Source organism: Meles meles, chromosome 8 (assembly GCF_922984935.1).
Source record: "Meles meles chromosome 8, mMelMel3.1 paternal haplotype, whole genome shotgun sequence".
Lineage (NCBI taxonomy): Eukaryota > Metazoa > Chordata > Mammalia > Carnivora > Mustelidae > Meles > Meles meles.
Window position 1 is genome coordinate 94,482,995 of NC_060073.1, and position 24,078 is coordinate 94,507,072.

The 24,078-nt window shown below is 44.2% G+C and overlaps 1 protein-coding gene across 3 annotated transcripts in view; it reads left to right on the forward strand.

Moving 5' to 3' along the window:
* The first annotated feature begins 430 nt into the window (after positions 1-430).
* The window catches only part of NFRKB (nuclear factor related to kappaB binding protein), a 41,531-nt gene continuing 17,883 nt past the window's right edge, over positions 431-24,078 (forward strand). For 2 of the 3 annotated variants that reach the window (XM_046017405.1, XM_046017406.1), the window contains exons 1-13: positions 431-526; positions 1,584-1,667; positions 3,465-3,620; positions 5,930-6,131; positions 15,224-15,351; positions 15,846-16,020; positions 16,571-16,708; positions 17,330-17,403; positions 18,879-18,963; positions 19,331-19,511; positions 19,764-19,872; positions 20,087-20,213; positions 20,456-20,521. In XM_046017405.1, coding sequence (XP_045873361.1) covers positions 3,486-3,620; positions 5,930-6,131; positions 15,224-15,351; positions 15,846-16,020; positions 16,571-16,708; positions 17,330-17,403; positions 18,879-18,963; positions 19,331-19,511; positions 19,764-19,872; positions 20,087-20,213; positions 20,456-20,521 — 1,420 coding nt within the window. In that variant the 5' untranslated portion in view covers positions 431-526; positions 1,584-1,667; positions 3,465-3,485. The remainder of the gene's footprint in view (positions 527-1,583; positions 1,668-3,464; positions 3,621-5,929; positions 6,132-15,223; positions 15,352-15,845; positions 16,021-16,570; positions 16,709-17,329; positions 17,404-18,878; positions 18,964-19,330; positions 19,512-19,763; positions 19,873-20,086; positions 20,214-20,455; positions 20,522-24,078) is intronic. The other variant, XM_046017407.1, reaches the window with a different exon arrangement.

A 24,078-nucleotide genomic window follows, 5' to 3' on the forward strand; every position in this document is an offset into this window, starting at 1 on the left:
GGAAGATACGGGGATACGCAGGGGCACAGGCTCCTGTGTTTTCCTTCCTCCCTGAAACTCAAGAAACTGCAGTTTCCGTAACTGTAAAATGGGAATAGTGCATAAGAGCAGACAGCTGTAGTACAAAGATAGGGGCTAGAAAGTGCTTAGCATAGTGCCTGGTACAGAGTATACTCTCTGCAAACGCTGGCGAAAAAAATTGCATTCACCATTCATGGGCCTCAGTTCGCGTCCAGGTAAAGACTACCGACACTGTTCTTTCTGAAAAAGCTTCTACGGCAGGTGAGACCATGGGCCGCGTGAAAACTGCAACTCAAACCCCGCAGCGCGGGCTCGCACCGCCCCAGGCCCCGCCCCGCGAAGCTCCGCCCCCGGCACCCTCCAGGTCCCGCCCCGCGCAACCCCGCCCCTTCCGCCGCCGAGCCCGGAGCGTGCACGCACCGAGACGCCTTGCGGGAGCGAGCGCGTCCGGGAGCCCGCGGGCCGAGAAGCGCTGCGGGTTGGGAGACCCGCGCCTGCGACTCAGGTGAGGGCGGGCCCAGGACGGCGAAAGGGTTAAAGTGTAGCTGGGGAGCGGAGGGAGGGAGCGGCTGGGTCTCGGAGGATCGCTGCTCCTGTGGGCCTGGGGCAGGGGAGCGGGCGCTTTGGGAGCTGGGCTGTCGGGTGGGTGGGGGTTAGGGTTAGGCACGGTGTGGGGGAGGGGCCGTGGGGCAGAGGTGCAGTTTAGAGGGGCGGTACCCCGGGCTTGGTCAGGGCGGGGTTGGCTGGGGAGGGGTTTAGTTGCTGGGGCGGCGGATTTGGAGCGGGCGTTTGCTCCGGAAGCAGCCCAGGGTTTAGCTTTTGCGTTGGGGAGGGTCCAAGAGGCAAGGCTAGCCCAGGTGCAGAGGAAGGGCCATCGCGAGACACCCTCCCGGTCCGATACGGAGGTTCAGGACGCCGCAAGACTCAGAAATCCTTGGCTTCCGGGGTTTCAGTCCTCTGGCAGCTCCCTGCTTTTTGTGTTTTGAGATCCTATTCAGAATAGTAGGGCAGAGGTTGCCACTCGAATAGATTAAATTTAGCTACACATCCATCATAGTTGAAGAAACTTGTGAACAAGTTGTGAAACAGGGGTGATCCTCCTAAGAGGCAGAACACTGGCTTTGCGGTTACTGCCCTGTTCTATGTCAATTCTGTGAAGAGTGCCTTGCTCTAAGCATCAGGTTGCTTCTGCCAATTTTTCTCTTTTAAAGTTTTGTTAAACTCATGCGCCATGTGCTTTCTCACCTGCTTCAGTTACTTAGGCACCAGCAACATTCAGGATGTTGTCATTCCCCATGTACTGAAAGGTGATGGGGCACAATTGTTTGGAGACAGTCTGGTTTGTCCAACACGAATCTTCCTGCAGTATCTGTACATACATCTGAAATCTCTAAAAGATAACTTGAGATAATTTGTGGGAAGATGCTTATTTTAGTAGTGGTATTACAGCTCTGCTTTTTATCATTTAAGAGTTTTGGGATCAGAAGTTGTTACATTACTGTGTTTCTGTGACTGCATTAAGTCATATAAACTGTCATCCACCTGGAGATTATTTATTGTAGGATTCCAAGATTGGAAATAACTGTACAGAGGACCTGGTACAACTCCCCTTTGTCTTACAGATAAGGAAATTGACACCTGGCAAGGTAAGAATTTTGCCTAAAGTCACCGAGATTAGGCTAGAAGTTTGGCATTTTGACTGTTAAGTCGGTTTTGTTTTTTCTTTCCATTTTATTGTGCTTCTTAGTCCATTTGGTAGGAATAGGAGATAGAATTGGTTTAGCAAATGTTTGTAGAGTGATTGAGTTCATACTCCTTGTGGTCCTGTTAGTTTAGTTCAGTCCTATGGCCTCAGCTTCACAGCTGATTCAGGCCATTAGCCTAATGAGATGCTTTCTGAAGATTTTTTTTTTCTTTTTTAAAGACTTATTTGAGAGAGAGAGCGTAAGTGGGAGGAGCAGTAGGAGAGGGAGAATCCAAGTGGATTCCCCGCTGAGCATGGAGCCGGACACAGAGCTTGATCTCACGACCCTGAGATTACAGCCTGAGCAAAACCAAGAAGAGTTGGACCCTTATCCGATTGTGCCCCCCAGACAACCCTCTGAAGATGTGTTGATACGTACATTTAAGACCAGCAGTGTTCATTTATTACAGGAGGGAAAAAAATAGCATTATATTTACATGGTTACAAATACCAGATGGACCTTTAGTTGGCAGATTAGCTACTAAGTTTACTGGTGGTGTGGTCAAATGCTTGGAGACTCCAAGTTGTTTTGTTTTTGTTTTTTTTAAGATTTTATTTATTTGTCTCTGAGACAGCGAGTGAGGGAGAGCACAAGCAGGGAGGGCAGGCAGAGGGAGAAGCAGGCTCCCTCCTGAGCAAGGAGCCTGCTGTGGGACTCATCCCAGGAGCCTGGGATCATGACCTGAGCTGAAGGCAGATGCTTAGACAGCCACCCGAGACCCCAGAGTTTATGTGGACTAAAGTCATATTAACATGCTCCCCTTTCAAAATTGCAATCGACAGTTTATATCGGAGGTGTAGTGTTAAGAATGTGTGTTTGTAGTCAGGCAGACCTGAGTTTCATTCATTCATTACTGCTGAGATTGGGCAAGTTATTTATCTACTTTGATCCTCAGTTTTAGTATCTGTAGAATAGATCTGATGACCCTGTGTTGCACAGTTGTAGGAATTAAATGAGATGCACGAAAGGCCAGGCACTTAATAGGCCCTCATTAAATAATTTATTGTTAGTGTCTGAGCTTTACTAGTCTATATGGTTGATTTTTTTCTTCATGAAAGCACAACAAAGAATTACTAAAAAAAAAAAAGCAATAATTGTTCAAGAAATTATTTTTTAATTATTATCTTTTAAAGATTTTATCTATTTATTTGAGGGAGGGAGAGAGAGAGCGAGCGTGAGCAGGGGGAGGGAAAGAGGGAGAGGGAGAAGTGAGCAGAGAGCTTGATGCAGGGCTAGATCTCAGGACCTGGGGATCATGCCCTGAGCCGAAGGAAGATGCGTAACCGACTGAACCATCCAGGCACCCCAAGAAATTATCTTATGGTAGAGAGATTATTGTCCTGAGAAGTTTTAAGTTATGAACTCTGATCTGTTTATCAGTTATCTGTTTAATCTCTAAGTCTCACTTTGCTCAAGTGTAAAATGAAGGTATCAGAAATTCTGCAGATTTGGGAGTTACTGTAGAAGCATTCTGAGCAGCAGGAGACCTACTAGAAAAGGTTTGAAGATTGAGATGCGAATGCAGTGGTAGAAGAGAGAAGAGGCGTGTAGCTGTACTTAAGGCAGGAGGATAAATTATTAAAACTGGACTTGAGTTTGACTATTTTCTGGGCCAGAATATTTTTTGAAGGAGTGGATCCCAGACCCCTGGGATTCCTACTTTTCTATCTGGAGGTATGACTGCATATATTTGTCTAGATTTTCTTTGGAACATAAACAATGGACTCCTTGGACCATATGCTGACCGATCCCCTGGAACTGGGTCCATGTGGAGATGGCCATGGCACTCGTATTATGGAAGATTGCCTCCTGGGGGGCACCAGGGTTAGTCTGCCCGAGGACCTTCTGGAGGACGTAAGTAGTAGCAGCACCACCATCTTCTTTCTGTCACCTTGCCCGTAACCGCTCTCCTAAACCTTTTCCACACACTGAAGGTTTTCAGTCTTTTGTGTACCCTTTGGTTTCATTTTCAACAATGCAGCCAGAGTGATCTCTCTCACTTCTTTAATGTAAAGTCTTTAATAACGTGTTCAGAGAAGAAAGTATAAGCTGTATACTGAAGCCCTATTTTTAACCAGATAATTCTGAGCAGTTAACAAGAAATTAGGTATTTTAAGGATAGAATTATGGATGTGTTTACATTGAATTTGTTACCCACATTGCAGATCGTGAAACAAAATCCAGGCATACTGTATCTGTCCATCAAGCAAGTAACCTCTAGTCAGTTAGTAGTACATGTCCTGGGATGGGATATCCTTGTGCTTTTGGCCCCTTTCACAGGCAGGCTATGTAATCATCATCATCATTAAGGCGGCTCCCACTTACTAAGTGCTCATTATGTGTAAAGGCATTGTGTATGCCAAAAAGTGTATTTATTTACCTCCTTTCTTTTGCCATTATCACATATACAGACAGGTGTAGGGTATCATATCAAGCATTCATTTGTACATCATTCAGGTTTAGGAGATAATTGCATTTAGTCCTCTACGGTTCAGATTTTTTCTTTCCTAATATGTCAGACATTATAGATAAAATAATGCCGCTATTTATTCTCTCTGCCACCTGAAGTAACAACTACTGAAGTGACATATATATCCTTCCCATCCATGTTTTCTTTGCACACTCTTTCAGTTAAATCTCTTTCTGTTACTCATTTCGTCAGCAAACACTTATTTTATTACATACCTACTTGGGCAGAATTGAGACACAGGAATAAAGTGGTGTGCGAAAATAGACTTGCAGGGGGACAGTTTGGACACTGAGGTGCTCTCAGTACATGTATACAAGAGATGCCTAGTAGGTGGTTAGAATTCTGGGTTGTCTCCTGCTTAAGCCCTTTGGTGGCTCTCCATTGTCCTTAGGATAATGTCACAAGTACTTAACATGTTTTTAGGTCCCTTGCTCCTCTTCTGTCTGCTGCTCCCTCTCTCTGCGTCCTTGCGCTAGCTGTGCATTGCCTCAGCTCTCTTCATTATTTAAAAAAGTGGACTGTATCATATAGAAGAAGAGTATATAAAATCCATATAAATAAAACACCAATAAAACAACCATGTAGCTACAAGAAGTAGAACGTTGCCAATACCATTCAGGCCCCCACAGGTAATTGGGATCCTTTCTTTTATATTAGTTATTCTTCTGTTTTTATGGTTTTGCTCTGGATTTTAAAATTTTGCTTATTTATCTTTAATCTCTGTGCCCAGCGTGAAGTTTGAACTCATGATCCACATGCTCTGCTGACTGAGCCAGCTGGGTGCCCCTGCTCTGTTGGATTTTTAACGCTCCAGCACTTTTTTTTCTTTTCTTTTTTTTTTTTTTTTTATCCTTTAACTATCTTAAATGGCACTTTTTCTGGTAGGTGTTCTCTGACACCTTGGGTCTGGGACAGGGGCTTCTTCTGTAGGCGTCTGTGCACTTCAGCTCTTCTTAAGTTACACTGTAATCGCTTGTCTTCCCCCCCGCCCCGGGAAATAAACCGTCTAGCTTAGTACTCAGCACATAGAAGGTACACAGTATATAACTGAGCTGAGATTGAACTCCGTCCCGCCGCTTGTCACTCTTCGCAGGTGACTCAACTGCTCTTCCTCTCCTCCTGTGTTAACTTTTTCCTGCCCCTCATCTTAAGCTGAATTCAGATAGAAATGGTTTCCAAATGAGATTCTCTCCACTGAGGTTGTTTTTCCTTTGGGTTATTATTTACTGTTGGGTATAAGATAGTGGTTTAAATGTTGTTGTTAATCTCTAAGATTTGAGAATTGAATAAAGATTGATGACTTTTTTTGTTGCTGTTAAGATTTTATTTATTTGTTAGAGAGTGCGTACACACAAGTAGGGGAGCGGCAGGCAGACGAGAAGTAGGCTTCCCACTGAGTAGGGAACCCAAGGCAGGACTCGATCCCAGGACCCTGGGATCATGACCTGAGCCCAAGGCAGGTGCTTAACTAACTGAGCCACCCAGGCATCCCAATAACATTTTGGTTTAAACAAACTTAAAAACTTGGGTATAGTGATGGTTGCACAACAATGTAAATGTACTTAATATCACGTACACTTAAAAATGGATAGAATGGTAAATTTTATGTCATGTATATTTTACCACTCAGGGAAAAACTTAAAAGTTTTTGTTTTTCTCTTGCTTACTTGTCTGCTTTTCCTCATTGTCCTAGCCTGAGATATTCTTTGATGTAGTCAGCCTCTCAACATGGCAAGAAGTATTGAGTGACTCTCAACGTGAACACCTCCAGCAGTTTCTGCCTCGTTTTCCTGAAGACAGTTTTGAGCAGCAAAATCAGCTCATCCTAGCCCTATTCAGTGGGGAGAACTTCCGCTTTGGGAACCCTCTGCACATTGCCCAGAAGCTTTTCCGAGGTACGTAGGTTGGCATTCTTTTTTTTGAGAGGAGTGAAAGAGAAGGAACACGTTCACTTATGTGAATACTGCTTTCTTCATTTGTTGTATTTATTTTCATGTACTGATACTGACTCAGAACCCAATTGTGTGCAACACTTTGCATAGGCAATTCTTTTTTTTTTTTTAAAGGTTTTATTTATTTATTTGATAGATCACAAGTAGGCAGAGAGGCATGCAGAGAGAGATGGGGAGGGGAAGCAGGCTCCCTGCTGAGCCACCCAGGTGCCCCAATTCTTTTTTTAATAAAAATTTTTAATTTACACAGGAAATACATCAATCATAAGTGATCTGTTGTAAAATGAACTTAACTGTGTAACCACCACCTGGATCAAGAAATAAAATATTACTGGTGTCATATGGGCACCTTTTTTGAGTAGTCTTTAAAAAAATTTCGAAACAGTTTATCATTTGCTTTTCCCTGCATACAGATTTGTGTATGTGTTTGTGTGTCACACATACATACACTTCTTCTGCAGAAAATGTGATACTTCACTGTCAGGCACTTCAGCATGCATGTATCTCTTAACAAGGATGTGCTGCCATGTAATCACAGTCCTGTTCTCACACCCAAGAAAATTTATACTGCACAAATACCATAGAATATCTCATATTCAGATGTTGTCAGTGGTTTCCTAAATCTCCTTTATGGTGGCCTTTTTTATTTTTTTTCTTTTAAGTTCAGATCTATTCAAGTTTATGCATTGTGTTTGGATTTCATGTCTCTTGGCTTCCTGAACCTAAGGCCCTCTGGCTTTTTTTGTCTTTCAAAAAACAATTTCTTTTTTTTAAGTGTGACTGACATGAAATATTATATTTTTTTCAGGTGTACCTCTTGATTCTCTATTCTTTTTTTTTTTTTTTTTAAGATTTTATTTATTTACTTATTTGACAGACAGAGATCACAAGTAGGCAGAGAGGCAGGTAGAGAGAGAGGAAGGGAAGCAGGCTCCCTGCTGAGCAGAGAGCCTGATGTGGGGCTTCATCCCAGGACCCCGGGACCATGACCTGAGCCAAAGGCAGAGGCTTCAACCCACTGAGCCACCCGGGCGCCCCAATTCTCTGTATATTCTGAAGTGATCCCCATGATACATCTAGCTACCACCTGTCGTCATACAATTTGTTACATATTATTAACTATTTTCTGTATGCTGTACATTGTATCCTTTTGTCTTATTTATAACTGGATATTTGTAGCTTTTAATCCCCTTCTCCTATTTTGCTTATACCAACTCCCACCCCCCAAACACAAGGCAGTCATCACATTGTTCTCTGTATCTGCTGAGTCTGTTTGTTTTTTTGGTTGTTCATTTGTTTTTCAGATTTTATATACAAATAAAACTATGATGCTTGTTTTTCTCTGACTTAGTTCAGTAAGCTCAATACTCTCTGGGTCCACCCATGTTGTCTCAAATGACAAGATTCCATTCTTTTTTTAGGCTGAATAGTAGTGTGTTATATCTATCTGTAAACTCTTTATCCATATAGTCATCTTCATCCATTCATCTGTGGATGAATGTGTTACATTGCTTCCATGGTTTGACTCGTGTACATAATAGCGCGGTGAACATAGGGATGCATGTACACTTTTTGAATTAGTGTTTTCAGTTTCTTCAGATAAATACCCAGAAGTGGAATTGCTGAATGGTAGTTCTGTTTTTAATTTTTCAAGGAGCTTTATACCATTTTCCATAGTGGCTGCTCATTCCCACCAACAGTGCACGAGGGTTCCATTTTCTCCACATCCTTGTCACTTGTCATTTCTTGTCTTTTTGATAATAACCATTCTCACAGGTATAAGGTGATACGTGGTTTTGATTTGCAGTTCCCTGGTGATGAGTGATGTTGAGCATCTTTTCATGTGCCTGTTGGCCATCTGTATGTCTTCCTTGGAGAAATGTTTGTTCACATCCTCTGCTCATTTTTAATTGGATTATTTGTTTTTTTGATGCTGAATTGGAGTTCTTTATATAATTTAAGTATTAATTCCTTACTGGATATGTCATTTGCAGATATGTTCTCCCATTCAGTAGGTTGTCTTTTTGTTTTTGTTGATGGTTTTCTTTGCTTTCCTTTGTTTTCTAATTTGATGTAGTTCCGTTTGGTTTTGTTTGTTGGTTTTGATTTTGTTTTTGTTTTTTGCTTTTGTTGCCCTTGCTTGAGGAGAGAGATCCAAAAAAATTCTGCTAAGACTGGATCCCAAGAGTTTACTGCCTGTGTTTTTTTCTAGAAGCTTAGGATTTTCATTCAGCCTTACTTTTTTTTTTTTTTTTTAGGATTTTATTTATTTGAGAGAGAGAGCACAAGCAGTGGGGAGAGGCAGAGGGAGAGGGAAAGACAGACTCCCTGCTGACTGGGGAGCCAAAGGCTGGGCTCTAGCTTAGGACTCCAAGATCATGATCTGAGCCAGAGGCAGACGCTTAACCAGCTGAGCTTCCCAGGCGCCCCTTACATTTAAGTTTTTAATCCATTTTGAATTTATTTTTGTTTGTGGTGTAAGAAAGCAGTCTAGTTTTATTCTTTTGCATGGAGCTGTCCAGCTTTGCCAGCACCATTTATTGAAGAATCTCTTTCCCCTATTGTATATTCTGTCTCCTTTGCTGTAAATTAATTGATTATATAACCGTAGATTTATTTCTGGACTCTATTCTGTTCCCTTGATCTGTGTGTCTCTTTGTGCCAGTACCATCATGTTCTGATTACTGTAGTTTTGTAGTGTAGTTTCAAGTAAAGGAGCACGATCTCTCCAGCTTTGTCTTTCTCAAGATTGCCTTGGCTGTTTGGGGCCTTTTGTGGTTCCGTACAAAACACACTGATATTTTTGAAGAGTCCAGGACACTTGAATTCTAAAATGTCCTGCTTTCTGGGGAATTGTTTTGTTTCCTCATCATTGCATTTGGCTTAAACATTTTACCAAGAATACTAGGTGGGAAGTATTACTACTTTCCCATCATCATTTCAGGAGGCATATGAGGTCAGTTTTTCCAGTGTTGGTAATGATGCATTTGATTGCTTGGTTAAGTGGTGTCTGCCAGACATACTCATTGTAACAGTACCTTTTTTCCTTCATAATTCAGAGGGAAAATGTAGGATGATACTTTTTCCCCAAAAGCCTTTGTTTTACTCAGTGGTTTAACGTCCATTAAGATCCTTGCCCTGAGTCAGTTATTACATTGGGGATTGCAAAATGGTTTGGGGCCACTATTAAGCCACGGTCTCCTCTCTCTCCCAGGGAGAGCAGCAGAAGAGGCCTCTTCTCCCCTTTCTGGGGTGACTACTTTGGCAGGAGGCCGTAAAAGTACAGCATATCTCCCTGAGTTTTGGAAAATTGGACACGATCGCTATGAAAGCCTGGACAGGACAGGCTTATCGTTGCAGAACTTTTATTGTCTCTGCTTGTTTCAAACTATCTTTCCTTCCTTTAGTGAGGTACTGGTTTACCAGCTGCGTAGCTGGCAAAGGTGTATTTCTCTACAGCAGGGGCCTCAGGTAGGAGTAAAACCATCTCTTCCGATAGAGCCTGCCTGCTTTTGGTGGGGTTGTGACAGGGACCTTGTGAAACGTATGCCTGGACTGCTGTGCTGGGATGTTTCCCCCCACAGCAGTGTGCTGGTGTGGTGAGGATGCAAACAAGGAATGTCAAGACGAATTCCTGTGCGTTTCACTCTGAGCGCAGTCATATTTTGTTCTAGTGTTGCTGTAGACAGCTGCATGACCGTGCTTACTCGTGTTTTTTCACCTTTGGTTAGCTTTCCCGATTCTGTTTTAATTTTTTCCTTAAGTTCCACATGCTTAGCAAACTCTTGCTTCCTGCTTCATAAAGGATCTTCTGTCATAAACTCCCCCACTTCCTACTTCCAACCTATACCCCTGCTCCCTGTTTTTGTTTCCATTCCGACATTCTTTACTTGTCTCTGAGGAGGAAGGAGTTTTGTCTTCTGTTTGAGATTAACCTCCACTCTTGATCCTTTCATCTTTTACCTCCTCTGGTACCTACATTTTCTTCTCTTCATTGTTTAACAAGCTGAACTGCCCCCTTCAGATCAAAGATGCATGTAGGAGAACACGTCCAAATAAAAAGGGCCTCTGCTGATTACCACATGGCAAAGCATCTTAAATCTGACTGGCAAACTGCTCCATCAAGAATGAATACTTATATACGGACACCCAACCATTTCCACATCTGAGCCTAAGATCCACTCAGAGCCACAGCCACGTGCCTCGAAGATTACTACACAGGTCCACACCTCGGGGCCATGAAGCCTGGTGCCCCATTCATCCATCAGGGTATCTGGAGGCCTGTGTGCTCTCGCACGCAGAGAGTTTCTGACATTCTTTACTTGTCTCTGAGGAGAAAGGAGTTTTTTCTTCTGTTTGAGATTAACCTCTGCTCTTCATCCTTTCATCTTTTGCCTCCTCTGGGACCTCTTTTTTCCTCAGTTAACCATCTCTTCTGTACTGTGTATTCACTCCATTTCACTGTTCATTCCACTGGCTCTTCTTCAGCCTACAGATGTGTTCAGGAGTCTCACACTAAAAAATAGTCCTTCACCATCTGTTCCCTCAGTTGTCCTCTGTCATTTGCCTTTTTATCTCCAAGCTGGTTGAAAGACATCCATAGCTGTTCCTTTCAGTCATTCTGCCCCTGTTCCCTGGGGCTCTTCCGTTGTTACCTCACAGACAGTGCTCTCACTAATGCCACCAGTGACCTTTCTTACCTTCAACATTTTTACTTTTAGATTTCAAAGCTACAGAAAGGTCACAAGACTTTATAATGGACATCCATATACAGTTGACCCTTGAACACTGCAGGGCTGAGGGGCGCCTGCTTCCCACTCAGTCACAGGTCCATGTATAACTTTTGACTCCCCCAAAGCTTACCTCATAGCCTGGTATTGACTGGAAGTCTTATAACAGTCTATTAACATGTAATTTACATATTGTGTTTATATGTGATACATACTGTATTTTACAACACATATTTAAGCTAGAGAAAAGAAAATGCTAATACGAAAATCATAAGGAAAATATATTTACAGTAAGTACCATAAAAAAATCCACATAGAACTTGACACACAGGGTTTTAAACTCATGATGTTCAAGGGTCAGCTCTACTCTTCATCAGATCCACCAACTATTAACATTAACATCTTGCCACATTGGCTCTCATCGTTACTGTAGATTATTTCTGACATTTTTTTTGCTGAACCATTTGAGAGTATTGCACAGACATTGCAACCCTTCATTTTTCAGCATTAATCTCTGAAGAATAAGAACATTTTCTTACATAACCACAAATGATCAAATTCAGAGATACTACAAGTACAAAATTTTTCTGTGTTTAAATTCTGTATGTACATGTAAAATGTAACATAGATGAGCCGTTGCCTAGTTATATCACAGCTCACCAGTGAGCCTTTTCCGCGCTCCTTGTCTCTTTTTAGTGAGCATGTAATTTCCAAACCAGCAGATGCTTTTTATTTTATTTTTTATTTTTTAAAAGATGTTTTTATTTGAGAGTGGGAGTGTAAGAGCACATGTAGTGGGGAGGGAAAGAGGGAGAGGGAGAATCTCAAGCAGATTTCCAGCTGAGTATGGAGCTTGTTGCGGGGCTCACTCCCATGACCTTGAGATCATGATTAGAGCTGAAATCCAGAGGTGGACGCTTAACTGACTGAGCCACCCAGACACCCCCAGCAGATGCTTTTTAGTTCTCTATTTGCTCCGTGCACAGTATCACATTTTATTACTATTATTTTAGCAAGCTCTACACCCAATATGGGGCTTGAACTCGTGACCCCGAGATGAAGAGTCTCATGCTCTACCAACTGAGTCAGCCGGGTGCCCCTGTAGAGCCCAGCGTCTGCTGTCGTGGGCACTTTCTTCATCTTGAGACTTTCCTCCCTTTTGCATCAGTGACTCTTCCCTGGCCTGGATCTCCTCCTGGTTTCTGACACCCTAGCCCCCACACCCACTTTCTCTGCTAACCCCTGTTCCACTCACTGGTCCTGTCTGTGTTACTGCTGTTGAGGCACCGTTCTTACCTCTGTACTTGCCTGCTTTCATTCAGTGTCTCTTCACTGCCGACTGCTGGGCTGCTTTAGCAGCCACCTCCACACAGCTGCTACAGCGAGCTCCTTAAAACCTCCCTTCTCAGAATACTTAGCAGTTGCCTTCACTTGAAATAAAATTCAGTGTCTGCAGGGCTCTATGTGACCTGGCCCCTGCCACTTATCCCAACTTCATCTGGTTCTACGCTCTCCTTTCCTCACTGTTTAACTAGCCCACTGCCAACCAATAGAAATGTTATATGAACCGGGGCACGTGGTGGCTCAGTTGGTTAAGTGACTCTTGATTTCAGCTCAGGGTTGTGAGATCGAGCCTGGCATTGACTCCCTGCTCAGTGGGATGGCTGCGTCTCTCCCTTTCCCTCTGCTCTTCCCCCCGACTTGATCTCCTTCTCTCAAATAAATAAATCTTAAAAAAAAAAAAAAAAGAAATATGTGTGTTCAAGTTAAAATTTTCCAGTAGCTGTGTTAAGAATCATAAAGAATCAGTTAATTTTAATGAGACATTTTGATCTATTGTAATTATTATTAATTTCTTTCCTTTTTTTTTTTAAAAGATTTTATTTATTTATGTGATGGAGAGAGAGAGAGAGAGAGGGAACACAAGCAGGGGGAGTGGGAGAGAGAGAAGCAGGCTTCCTGCTGAGCAGGGAGCCCGATGTGGGGCTCAATCCCAGGACCTGGGATCATGACCTGAGCCAAAGGCAGATGCCCAACCACTGAGCCACCCAGGTGCCCCAATATTTTCCTTAATACGTACAAAATGTTTTTTTAACAGAGGCATGGCATTTAATGGCTTTCAAAAAGTGGGGGAAACTAAAGACTGAAGGAACATAACTTCAAAGAAGTGCAGAGGCAAAAAAGATACTCAGTTTTTATATATCAAACAGCATCAGTAGCATTCAACTCTGGGCTCGTTTCTTGAAGGTCACATCCTGTTTCCCTGAAGCAGGCAGCATAGCATGGTGGGTAAGACCTTGGATTGTGGAGCTGGATTACCTGGGTTCACACCTGCTTTCCCCTTTTATTAGGTGTGTGACCTTGGACAAGTTATTTAAATTCTCTATCCCTCAGTTTCTTCATCTGTAAAATGAGGATTTAGTAGTGCCTTTTATGGGGTGGTTATGAAGATTAAATGAGTTAATAGACACAGGGTCCTTATATAGTGGCAGTTGTCAGGGGCTGTTCTTTTTTTTTTTTTAAGATTTTATTTATTATTTATTTGACAGACAGAGATCACAAGTAGGTGGAGAGGCAGGCAGAGAGAGAGGAAGGGAAGCAGACTCCCTGCTGAGCAGAGAGCCCAATGCGGGGCTGGATCCCAGGACCCTGAGATCATGACCTGAGCTGAAGGCAGAGGCTTTAACCCACGGAGCCACCCAGGCGCTCCAGTCAGGGGCTGTTCTAAGTAAACATTTGCTATTATTAGTTATGTTGGATGGCATTAGGGTGGTTGGGGCAAAAAAGAGAAACACTGTGTACTTTAACTTCTCATTTTATCGTTCTGAGATTAGCTTTTCAATCTTTCCCTCTCAGTTTTCATCATGGTCTATCTGCTCAAATCTGTTATGTCCAAAATAGACCTCTCCTCGAACTTTTTATCTCAGATGATGGTATCAGCTTTTCATCAGGGTACCATGCTTAGTTGACCTCCGTGTGGCCCCCATCCTGCTCCAGGATCTGAACTATCAGCTGGTTTAATCCTTCTCCCTCAGGAATGTATCTCAAGTCTCTACTTCTGTTCATGTAACCACTGTTTTACTTACTAGTCGCTAATAGGTGTCAGACATTCTTTGAGGTTCTGGAAATATGGTAATGACTTTACATTCTCATAGGGAAGAACATGATAATAAACAAGAAAATACTTATGGGCATTAAGTACTTTTAAGAATGAGGAGGGTAATGGGACTAGAATGATAGGAAGGAGCTCTTTTAGATAAGGTAGTTAGCCAAGGTTTCTCTGATGAGATGGTATCAAGACAGGGACTTAATGAGGGTAGGATGACCAAGCTGTGAAAATGCTGGGTGTTAGTAGGAAGCCTTGCATGTAGAGGAATTTTAAGTACAAAGGCCTTGAGAAAATAGGGTATGTAGCCTATTCAGGAAAAAGCGTGGAGGCCAGTGGGGCTGAGATAGAGGGAGCAAAGAGAAGACCTGTGGAAGATGAGGCCACAGAGAGCCTAGGACACATGAAGGGCCTTCCAGGCTATCTTTCATACCTGGGCTTTTATTCTGAGTGTGAAGGGAAGCTGCCATCCTCTCTCACCTAGACCCCCTGCAGGAGTTTTCTTTCTTCTCTCTTGCTCCCCACCATGTCCTTCTGCTTTAAACCCTTCAAATTATTCCCGTTGCACTTAGGGTAAAATACAGCTCCACCCGTGCCCTTTGGGTTTCTGTGTGGTTGGATCTCTGCCTGCCTTCCCAGGGCGTCGCCCGCTACCTCAGCTGCAGACCACTTTGCGTTAGTCATACAGACATTTCCTCCAGCTTTGGGACATGCAGAGTCCTTGCTTGCTTCAGATCTGCCTTAGCATGGGCTGTTCCTTCTGCCTTTCCCCCATTTTTACTTCTTACTTTTAAATTCCCATTGATTTTCCTCCCAATTTTTTGTTTTGAAAGTTTTTAAACATATGGAAAAGTTGGCAAATAGTATTACAAACGTCTGTGTAACTTATTAATATTTATCAGTTGTTAACATTTTGCCATAGTTGCTTTATTTTATGTTCTGTTCCTTAGAGATCTCTTTCCCGAATATACCCCTCCTCACTCTCGGTAGTTGCTTCAAATGAATTCCCCAGAGTACTTAAAAAGAGTATCTATCTGTTTACCTGCTTATTTTCTGCCTCCCACGGACTATAGACTCCACATACACAACAGTCATCTCTTCCTCTCCTGTCCTGTCTTCCGGTATCTAGCACCTTTTAAGCACATGTTAGATATTTGTTGACCCGTATTCACACGCAGTTGTGCCTCCGTTCTTCTCAGACGGACACTTCAACCCGGAGGTGGTCAAGTACCGGCAGCTGTGCTTCAAGTCCCAGTACAAGCGCTACCTGACGTGCCAGCAGCAGTACTTCCACAGGCTGCTCAAGCAGATCCTGGCCTCCCGGAGCGTAAGTAGTGCCGGCCCCTGCGTGTGGCACGGGGACGCTGAACGCGCACATCTCATCGCTTCAAGAAGTGGTTCAGATACCGCATACCGGCGATAGCAGTAAGAAGAAAATGGGGCCGATAAAGCCACCACACAATTAGGCTGTATTGGCCTTTTTTACTCATTTTAAGATGTGGCCTGGTTTCAGAGATGTGAAAACATGGAAAAATGGTATCTCTTAAAACTGATGAAATATTATAGCTTCAGTCTTTAGCAAGGTCAGCAGATGGCTTTGAGATCCATCGTGGGTTGTTTAGGAGAAGCAGGCTGCTGCACAGCTGGCGTGCGAGAGCACACAGGCCTCCAGATACCCTGACGGATGAATAGGGCACCAGCCTTCATGGCCCTGGGATCTGGACCTGTGTGGTAATCTTCGAGGCACGTGTTGTAGACTTGAGGAATGCACCAGAACAAGCTTTGGGTGATGACGTGTATGCCCATCTGCTCTCTTCCTAGGACCTCCTGGAGATGGCCCGACGGAGTGGCCCAGCCCTTCCCTTCCGCCAGAAGCGCCCTTCACCGTCCCGTACCCCTGAGGAGCGGGAGTGGCGGACCCAGCAGCGCTACTTGAAAGTCTTGAGGGAAGTGAAGGAGGAGTGTGGTGACACAGACCTGTCATCTGATGAAGAGGGTGAGTGTCTGTGGGCACTTGGAGAAGCTGGGATGTTGGATTTACACCAGCAGCTTATTGTTCAGTTGGAGCCAGTGGTAGCCATTTATCTCCCGGGAAGGAAGCTATCCCGGTTGTCTCTCTTGGGGGGAGGTGGATGATGGGACTCACAACTCCTTAGTCTTTGGGCTCTGAGACATTTCTGTTAGGTGGGGTGTGACTGCATACCTTTTTTACCCTTGATGCTTAAGTGGCATTTGAGTTTAGATGAGATGAATCCCTGCATGGCAGGGCTCTCCACAGTAGGCCTTCTGGTCCTATTGTGCCACTTGAGAGAACTGCTTTTCCCCTTACAGGAGAGTAGTAGTGACTGTTGGCCTGCTGCAATGCGACCCCATCACTCTGTTGAAGTCTCTCTTCCTGGAAGAGCCGTTTAAATGACCTAAGTGTGCTCCAGTTCGTCTGGAGAAGGGTCAGAAAGGAATGGTGGAACCCTGGCCTCCATGTTGTTGGCTTAACCTTGTTGAACCCAAATGGCCACTTACCCAATCTCCCCTATTGGAGTCCACAGCCACGTTGGATTTACAAGAAAAATTTTCTTTTGAAGATCTCAGCTCATGGCTTCCGAGCTCTCCAGCGCGTTCTCCTAGCCCTGCGGTGCCCCTGAGGGTGGTGCCCACGCTTTCAACCACGGATATGAGAACTGCAGGTGAGAGCTGAGTGATGCTGTGGACGCTTTGAGAGAGCGGGACCTAGATCTGAGAACTCCCTTACGGGGAGGGGGGCACTGGATTCTTACCTGCCAGGGAATGAAGCAATGTTCCTTAGAAGTGGGAGATTAGAAGTTTCTGTACCATTCCACTTTTCTCCGAGTAGGTAGGCCTTCCTTCCTTCCTTCCTTTGTTTTGAAGCTTTACCTTAGGAGCTGATCAGATGGTATTTTGGGCTAAAGAGAACAGATTCTTAAAATAGCAATATTTAGGGGCAGTTCAATAATAGAACAAGAGAGGTAATCAGAGCCATAGCAGTTTCTTAGAATGTGAAATTGGAGAAGAACTTTTAACTGGGATGGGAATCAAAGAAGACAGTTAAGAATTTTTGAGGTGTTTTAGGAGCCGCTGAGATCATTGTTATCTGTCAACGTAGAGAAAAGCTGAAGAGTTGATCCTGTGACTTATTTCAAGATTGTGTGTGCTTATAGTACCTACGAGTCAGAAGGGACACTCAGAAACATGTTACTTTGAGTATCACAAGTGACCAGAAAGACTTGATTTTGAGCATCATGCTAGTGAATGACCTAGTCCATATGGTTTGGTTCATTTTCTCTCAGATAAAATAGAACTGGGGGACAGTGACCTGAAGATAATGTTAAAGAAGCACCATGAGAAGCGGAAACATCAACCAGTAAGATTGGGTGGGGTGGTCAGTAGTGGTTTTTGGTCTAACATCTTTGGATTGGCGTTTGGGAGATGAAGGTAGTTACCATATCAAATATCTTTGGATAGGCTTTTAGGAGATAAGGTAGTCACCATATCATTTATGCTTCCTTTTCTTTCATTGTTGGGGAACAGGAGCCACCGTAGTGGCTAACACCAGCAATATGAGAGGAAGACAGATGCTTGACCTAGTGTCTGATTTATATGGTATATGAATCACTACATATATTTTACCTGTGTTCAGAGAGGTTAAGGAGCTTGTCCTTGGCCCTACTGCTAGGAAGTCAGGAGTCAGATCCTGTGTTCTTCCCACTTTTTATTCTCTGTTACTCTGCTGAGTCAAGGTGATGCCAGTGCAGCCAAGCCAGAGAGCAGAGCTCCCCTCCAAGAAAAGGCAGGGAGGTGGGAAGCGTCCCACATTGGAAATCAGCAAATCCCTTACCTTCTCTGAACCGCATTTTCAGACTATAAAATATAGTGATATTTAATAAGCTTGTTTGAAGAGCACTAAAATAAGGAATGCAGAAGAGCTTTATAAACTAAATGTCATGCAATAGAAAGGTTGGAAGTGAGTTCTGTGCCCCATTATGAAGGGGAGTAGTTTTTGTCTCCATATATATATATATATATATATATATATATATATATATATATATATAATGTGTGTGTGTGTATATATATATATATATATACACACACACACATTTTTTAAAAATTTTATTTTAAAGATTTTTATTTTTATTTGACAGAGATCACAAGTAGGCAGAGAGGCAGGCAGAGAGAGAAGGGAGGAAGCAGGCTCCCCACCGAACAGAGAGCCCGATGCGGGGCTCGATCCCAGGACCCTGAGATCATGACCTGAGCCGAAGGCAGAGGCTTTTAACACACTGAGCCACCCAGGCGCCCCATACATAGACATTTTTTTTTTTTTTAATTTATTTATTGGACAGAGATCACAAGTAGGCAGAGAGGCAGGCAGAGAGAGAGGAGGAAGCAGGCTCCCTGCCAAGCAGAGAACCCGATGCGGGGCTCGATCCCAGGACCCTGAGATCATGACCTGAGCCGAAGGCAGAGGCTCTAACCCACTGAGCCACCCAGGCGCCCCTACACAGACATTTTTAAAGATTTTATTTATTTATTTGACAGACAGAAATCACAAGTAAGCAGAGAGGTAGGCAGAGAGAGAGGGGGAGGCAGGCTCCCTGCTGAGCAGAGAGCCTGATGTGGGGCTCAATCCCAGGACCCTGAGATCATGACCTGAGCCTAAGGCAAAGGCTTTAACCCCACTGAGCCACCCAGGTGCCCCTCCAAATATTTTTAATTCAACATGATTTCCTCAAGTGTGCCCAATATCTGATTGTATCTAGGTAAATTGGGAAAATAATCAGCAGTTTTAGCTTCTTTTGGGGGCCTGTATAACAAATCTTTGAATATCACATCCAGGATCATCCGGACCTTTTGACAGGGGACCTCACTCTCAATGACATCATGACTCGAGTAAATGCTGGCAGGAAGGGCTCTCTAGCAGGTAAAGATGTCCTTTTTAGGTGTATATCATCGGACTGTTGTATTACGTTACATGGGCTTGTCTGTGTGGCAAAAATAAATGAGACCACAGCTTTCTTCTTGCTGATAGCTTTTGTTTAGTTATTGCTTCTTATGGACTTACAGGTGGAAAATGAGTATAAGATCAGTACACTACATCTTTGGCTGTTTAATAGGTGTTAAAATTAACTTGTGAAATCTCAGAAACAAAAAATAACTCAGTGTCTTATTACTTAAGACTTTTTTTCCCCATCTACTGGTGGGTGTTTGGAAACTAGCATTTAGATGGGACCCTCACTTCCTGATGTAGAAAATGCAGTTCTGTGATTTGTGTTGCCTTTTCTTCCTAGCCCTATATGACTTGGCTGTCCTTAAAAAAAAGGTTAAGGAAAAAGAGGAGAAGAAGAAGAAGAAAATAAAACTGATCAAATCAGAAGCAGAGGATTTGGCTGAACCCTTAAGCAGTGCTGATGGGATCCCACCTCTCTCCCAGGCCTCTTCTCCGCTGGCTATACCTGCTATCAAGGAGGAGTAAGTGAGCAACAGAGATTCCTGCTCAAGGGTGAAAGGTGAACCCGCGGTTTACCCAGCACTGGTGCGTGGAGGAAGCCTTTGCATGTTGAATCTGCAAGACCAGAGTTCCAGGGGACCTGCTAGGGAAAGCATTTGGTGTGGTCCTTTATTGAACTTTTGTATAACTGTTCGAGGGTTTGGAGGCCTCAACCATCTGGGGATGTGTTCTTGGTCTCTTCAGTTGTTCTTACATATTTTTTCCTTCCTTAGGCCTCTTGAAGATCTCAAACCTTGCCTTGGAATCAATGAAATATCTTCCAGTTTCTTCTCTCTTCTGTTAGAGATCTTGCTGCTAGAGGGGCAAGCTAGCCTTCCTATGGTAAGAGTTTTGGAAAGGTCAGATGTACGTTAGAGTTTTCAAATTGTAGAAGACTGGCAGTGTTCAGCTGGAGAGGAATTACAGGTTCCTCTCAGAGCTCTGCAGCTCACTTGCTCTGCGACTTGTAGATAGACTCTAGCTTGCTCGGGCGCGTCTGCAGGGTTGCTGGTGTGGAATAGAACTCTGACTGGCTTCTGCCTTTGTGTTCCTTTAGCTGGAGGAACGGGTTTTGGATTGGCAGTCCTCTCCAGCCAGCTCCCTCAATAGCTGGTTCTCTGCGGCCCCCAACTGGGCAGAGTTGGTGTTACCAGCTCTGCAGTATCTTGCTGGGGAAAGTCGGGGTAAGATACTTTCTTCCTTAGGGTCAAGTATCCGCCCCCGTTTAATTCATTTTCCTGTAAACTGCAACATTCCTGGTTAAATCCTTGTGGTTTCGCCTACTGCTATGCCGTGGGGGTCTCCACTGTCCTGATCCACTATGAAACATTCAGAAGTTCTCTCGGGGCTCAGGGACCACAGTTATTCGGTGTTTTGCGCTCTTTCTGACCTGTGCCGCTTGTTCATGTGATCCATTTCTTGGCAGCCGTACCTTCCAGTTTCTCTCCGTTTGTTGAATTCAAAGAGAAAACCCAGCAGTGGAAATTGCTTGGTGAGTAATTCATTCTGCTCATAGCAGTGGGTTTTCATCCTCTCCCAACCTTGCTTAGCTGCTTTTGCCTTCCAGTCCGTACAGCCCAATAGGATGTTGAGGACAGCAGTATTAAGCCTTACTTTACTCAGTAAAAGAAGCAAAATATCTGTAAAAAAATCCTTCGTGACTCCTTGGGTATCTCAGGGTCTAAGTTTCACCCTTCCTCTGGATTTTGGCTCCCCCAGGTTGGGGTGATGGCCTTTCTAGGACAATGCACTCTGGTGCTAGCTGGGTTTATATCCGTGGGGCTATTTTACAGTAGGACCCATAGTCGTATTAATTGCACCTGTTCTTGTAGATTAACCTGCAATAGTGTAACTATTTTTCTTTCCTAACAGTGGGCTTTGCTATTGAGGATAACGTGCAGGATGTCAGACAGCCCTGAATACACTATTTCCAAGTAGCAGGATTGTTTTTTTCTTTTTTAAAAGTCCCACTTACTAAGTTTTAGTATCATGTATCTGAAGCACTTTGATGACTCTTAACAATGATGGTGATCAGAGGAAAATTCCATGTTGATTTCCTACTCACTAACCTTTCTCTTTACCCCCTAGAGTGGTCTGTGAAGGGAGAGGAGAGAAGGTTTAAATGTAGTAGATTAATTTATTCCTCATAATGTTTATTTGGCTTTTAGATGTCAGGGATTATGTTAGGTGCCAGAGTATATAATGAACAAATATTCATTCACATGAAAAAACAAACATATACATTCTGTGAGGGGCAAGTACCAGAAAGATGGAAGTTTATGACAAGGTGTTGGTGTATTCTGCAGAGTTGGGAGGACCTTCCTGAGGAAGGAACATTTCAGCAGAGATGTTAATGATGGCTAGGAGGGAGGGAGGCAGACTGAGGGGAAGAGCTTTCCATGTGCGGGAAGCAGTATGGGTCAGCCAGAGAAGACTGGATTCAAGAAAATCACACAGGCCTACGTAGAGATGATGAGAATCTGGAGGCGAGGAGAGAGAATGGACAAATTGAGAAAGTTGTAGGTGGTAAAAGCCATACGACTTGGTTATGACTGGTTGTGGGGAGTAAAGGGAGAGTGCTGTCAGGCATCACTTCTAGATTTGTGCCTTGTGGTGAGGCTGCCATTCATTGTGGTAGGCAGCTGTGGAGGGTGACGGTGGAGATCCTGAGTTTAGTTTTGGACGTGCTGAGTGTGAGCTGCCTTCGAGGTATTTAAGTGTCGATCTTGAGTAGGCAGTGTGGGTGAGAGGGAGTAGAGAGTGTGGGTTTAGAATCCAGATGGGAGAGTCAAGGCAGGGAGTTGTTGGCATATCTACAGTAGTCAAACCCAGAGGCATAGGGAGGCAGTGTGAAATGAGGAGAAATGAGAACCTTTGACTAGGCCTTCAGAAGCTCCAAGGCAGAGCAGGCTGAGCAGGAGAGCATATGCCAAAGTGACTATAGACTTGGGGGGAAACCATGAAATAGTTGGATCTTGGAAGTCAGGGAAGGACCCAGTCAGGAAGTGGGGAGTAGTCATTAGCCTTGCTCATCCTAAAAGGTTCAGTAAGATAAAGCCTATGGATTCGAGGACATGGAAGAACTGATGAATTTCTTGTAAGAGTGATTCCTTATCAGGATGGGGCATCGAGGACAGTGGGGAGCTGAAGGCAGCCCGTGATTGCTACCTGTGTTGCTCTTTCTGACTCTGTCAGCCTACTGGTGGCTGGAAGTCAGACTGAAAGAGGACCTATGCCTGGGATGGCAGACCTTACAGAACCAGATAATAAGGATTTTAAGCTTGTGGACCAGATGGGACAGGTTTGCTGACCTGTATGTAATGTACCCCTTGGAAATCTGCGGGTGCTACCAGTCAGGGCTTCCTTTTCTATAGTCAGATAAATATTGACCCATCATACCTCTGGTTAAAGAGACGATGAATCTAAATACCTTCTTAGAGCTTAACAGGGGAGGGGGGATGATCATAAGGGGAACTTGTGGCCAAGAGAGGCATTTTTTTCAGTGAGAGAAACTCTAAGTGTTGATGTGGAGAGAGGGAGATTGAAAATGCAGAAGAGAAGGGAGAATTCACCATGAAAACGCCCGAGAAAGAGGGAAAGGGATTGGCCTTGGTTGACAGGAGAGAGTGCCGTTCTTACTGTGGGGGCAGGTGGTGGACACCCAGCAGTCGGCTGGCGGGCTATGTTTTTAAAAGTTCCCAGGTGATGATGCTGTGGATGGGGCTGGGGTTGAGGAACACTGCATTAGGCATGTGGAGGATAGAGGAGTTTTAGGTCATGACAGAGTCCGTTTGTGACTGTGGGAGTGAGTGGCTGGGGTGCAGTGGAGGGAGGAGGTCCTGTGGACAGAACCACAAGGTTTGCATATTGGCTGTACTGTCCATCTGGATGTGCTAGTTGCCCAGTGTGCTGGCAGGAAGTGTCATGGTAAGGGGCCAGGTGAGCCAGTGCTCCGTGAGAAATGACTAGGTCAGTAGCTGTAAGAAGCAGGGGGCAGGGTGGAACCGGTGGATGGGTGATGGTAAGAGTCTTGGGGACCAGGCCTTTGTTTTATTTTGATTTTCCAGAAGAGCTGGGGAGAGGTAGTCTGGCAGCAGTGGTGGGATGGAAGGAGGAACTCTGCTCAGAAGGGCGTGGCTGTGAGAGGATAGGCAGCCAGTGCACCCCAAGGTAGACTGTGGAGAAACAGACTTCACACCCAATAAGGATGTGGAGGGAGTGGTTGAGAAGAGGATTAGGCTGTGGGGAAACGGACTATGAAGGAGCAATTCTAGAAGGCAGAGGAGTAGAGGAGTCTTTCCAGGATGAGAAAGTGTAGTACTTTCTGGGGACAGTAGGACTGTGCCTGACGAGGGAGAGCATGTTTGAGTCTTCAGAAGTGTCATCTCAGCTGCTTTGAGAAGGGTGAGCCCTGGGGGGGCTGCATTCTTCCCACAAGCAGACCCAAGTGCTGGTGGTCTCTGGCTTCTAGCCTGGGCAGGAGTCATAGGGACTGTCCTGTGATGGGTGCTTCCGTAGGAGACCGAACAAAGTAGTAGGTGAGGAGGGCACAGAGGGACGTGCTTATTTCTCTAGGTGAGTCAAGGGGGTCAAGCTTTTCTCCTGCCTGAGGGCCTGCTTATTGCTGTACCAGTTGGTAGAATGCTTCTGTTGCCCCACTATGAGAAGAAGCCTTTTCTGACCCCACAAAGATAGGAAAACTTCCCTAGGGTAAGCTCTCATGATATTTTTTGTGATAACTTTCACTTTGAGATTTTATTAACATGTATTCTTTTCTTACTTGACTATAAACTGTGAGAACAGAGACTGAGTTCACTGAGTAACCCTGCCTAGCATGCAGTGTGTGGCGTGTGGTGGCTGCTCAGCAAGTACCTGGGGAATGAGCGGTTCATCAGGAAGCATCAGAAGTGTTGGTCCAGGCAGACAGTGAATGGAAAGCAATACAGGCTGAGGTGATAGTAAGTGCAAAGGACCATTACACCATAGGTTCTGATGGGTTCTTTCTCTGGCATAGATACAGCAAGTAAGAACAAAGTGGGATTCTGAGTA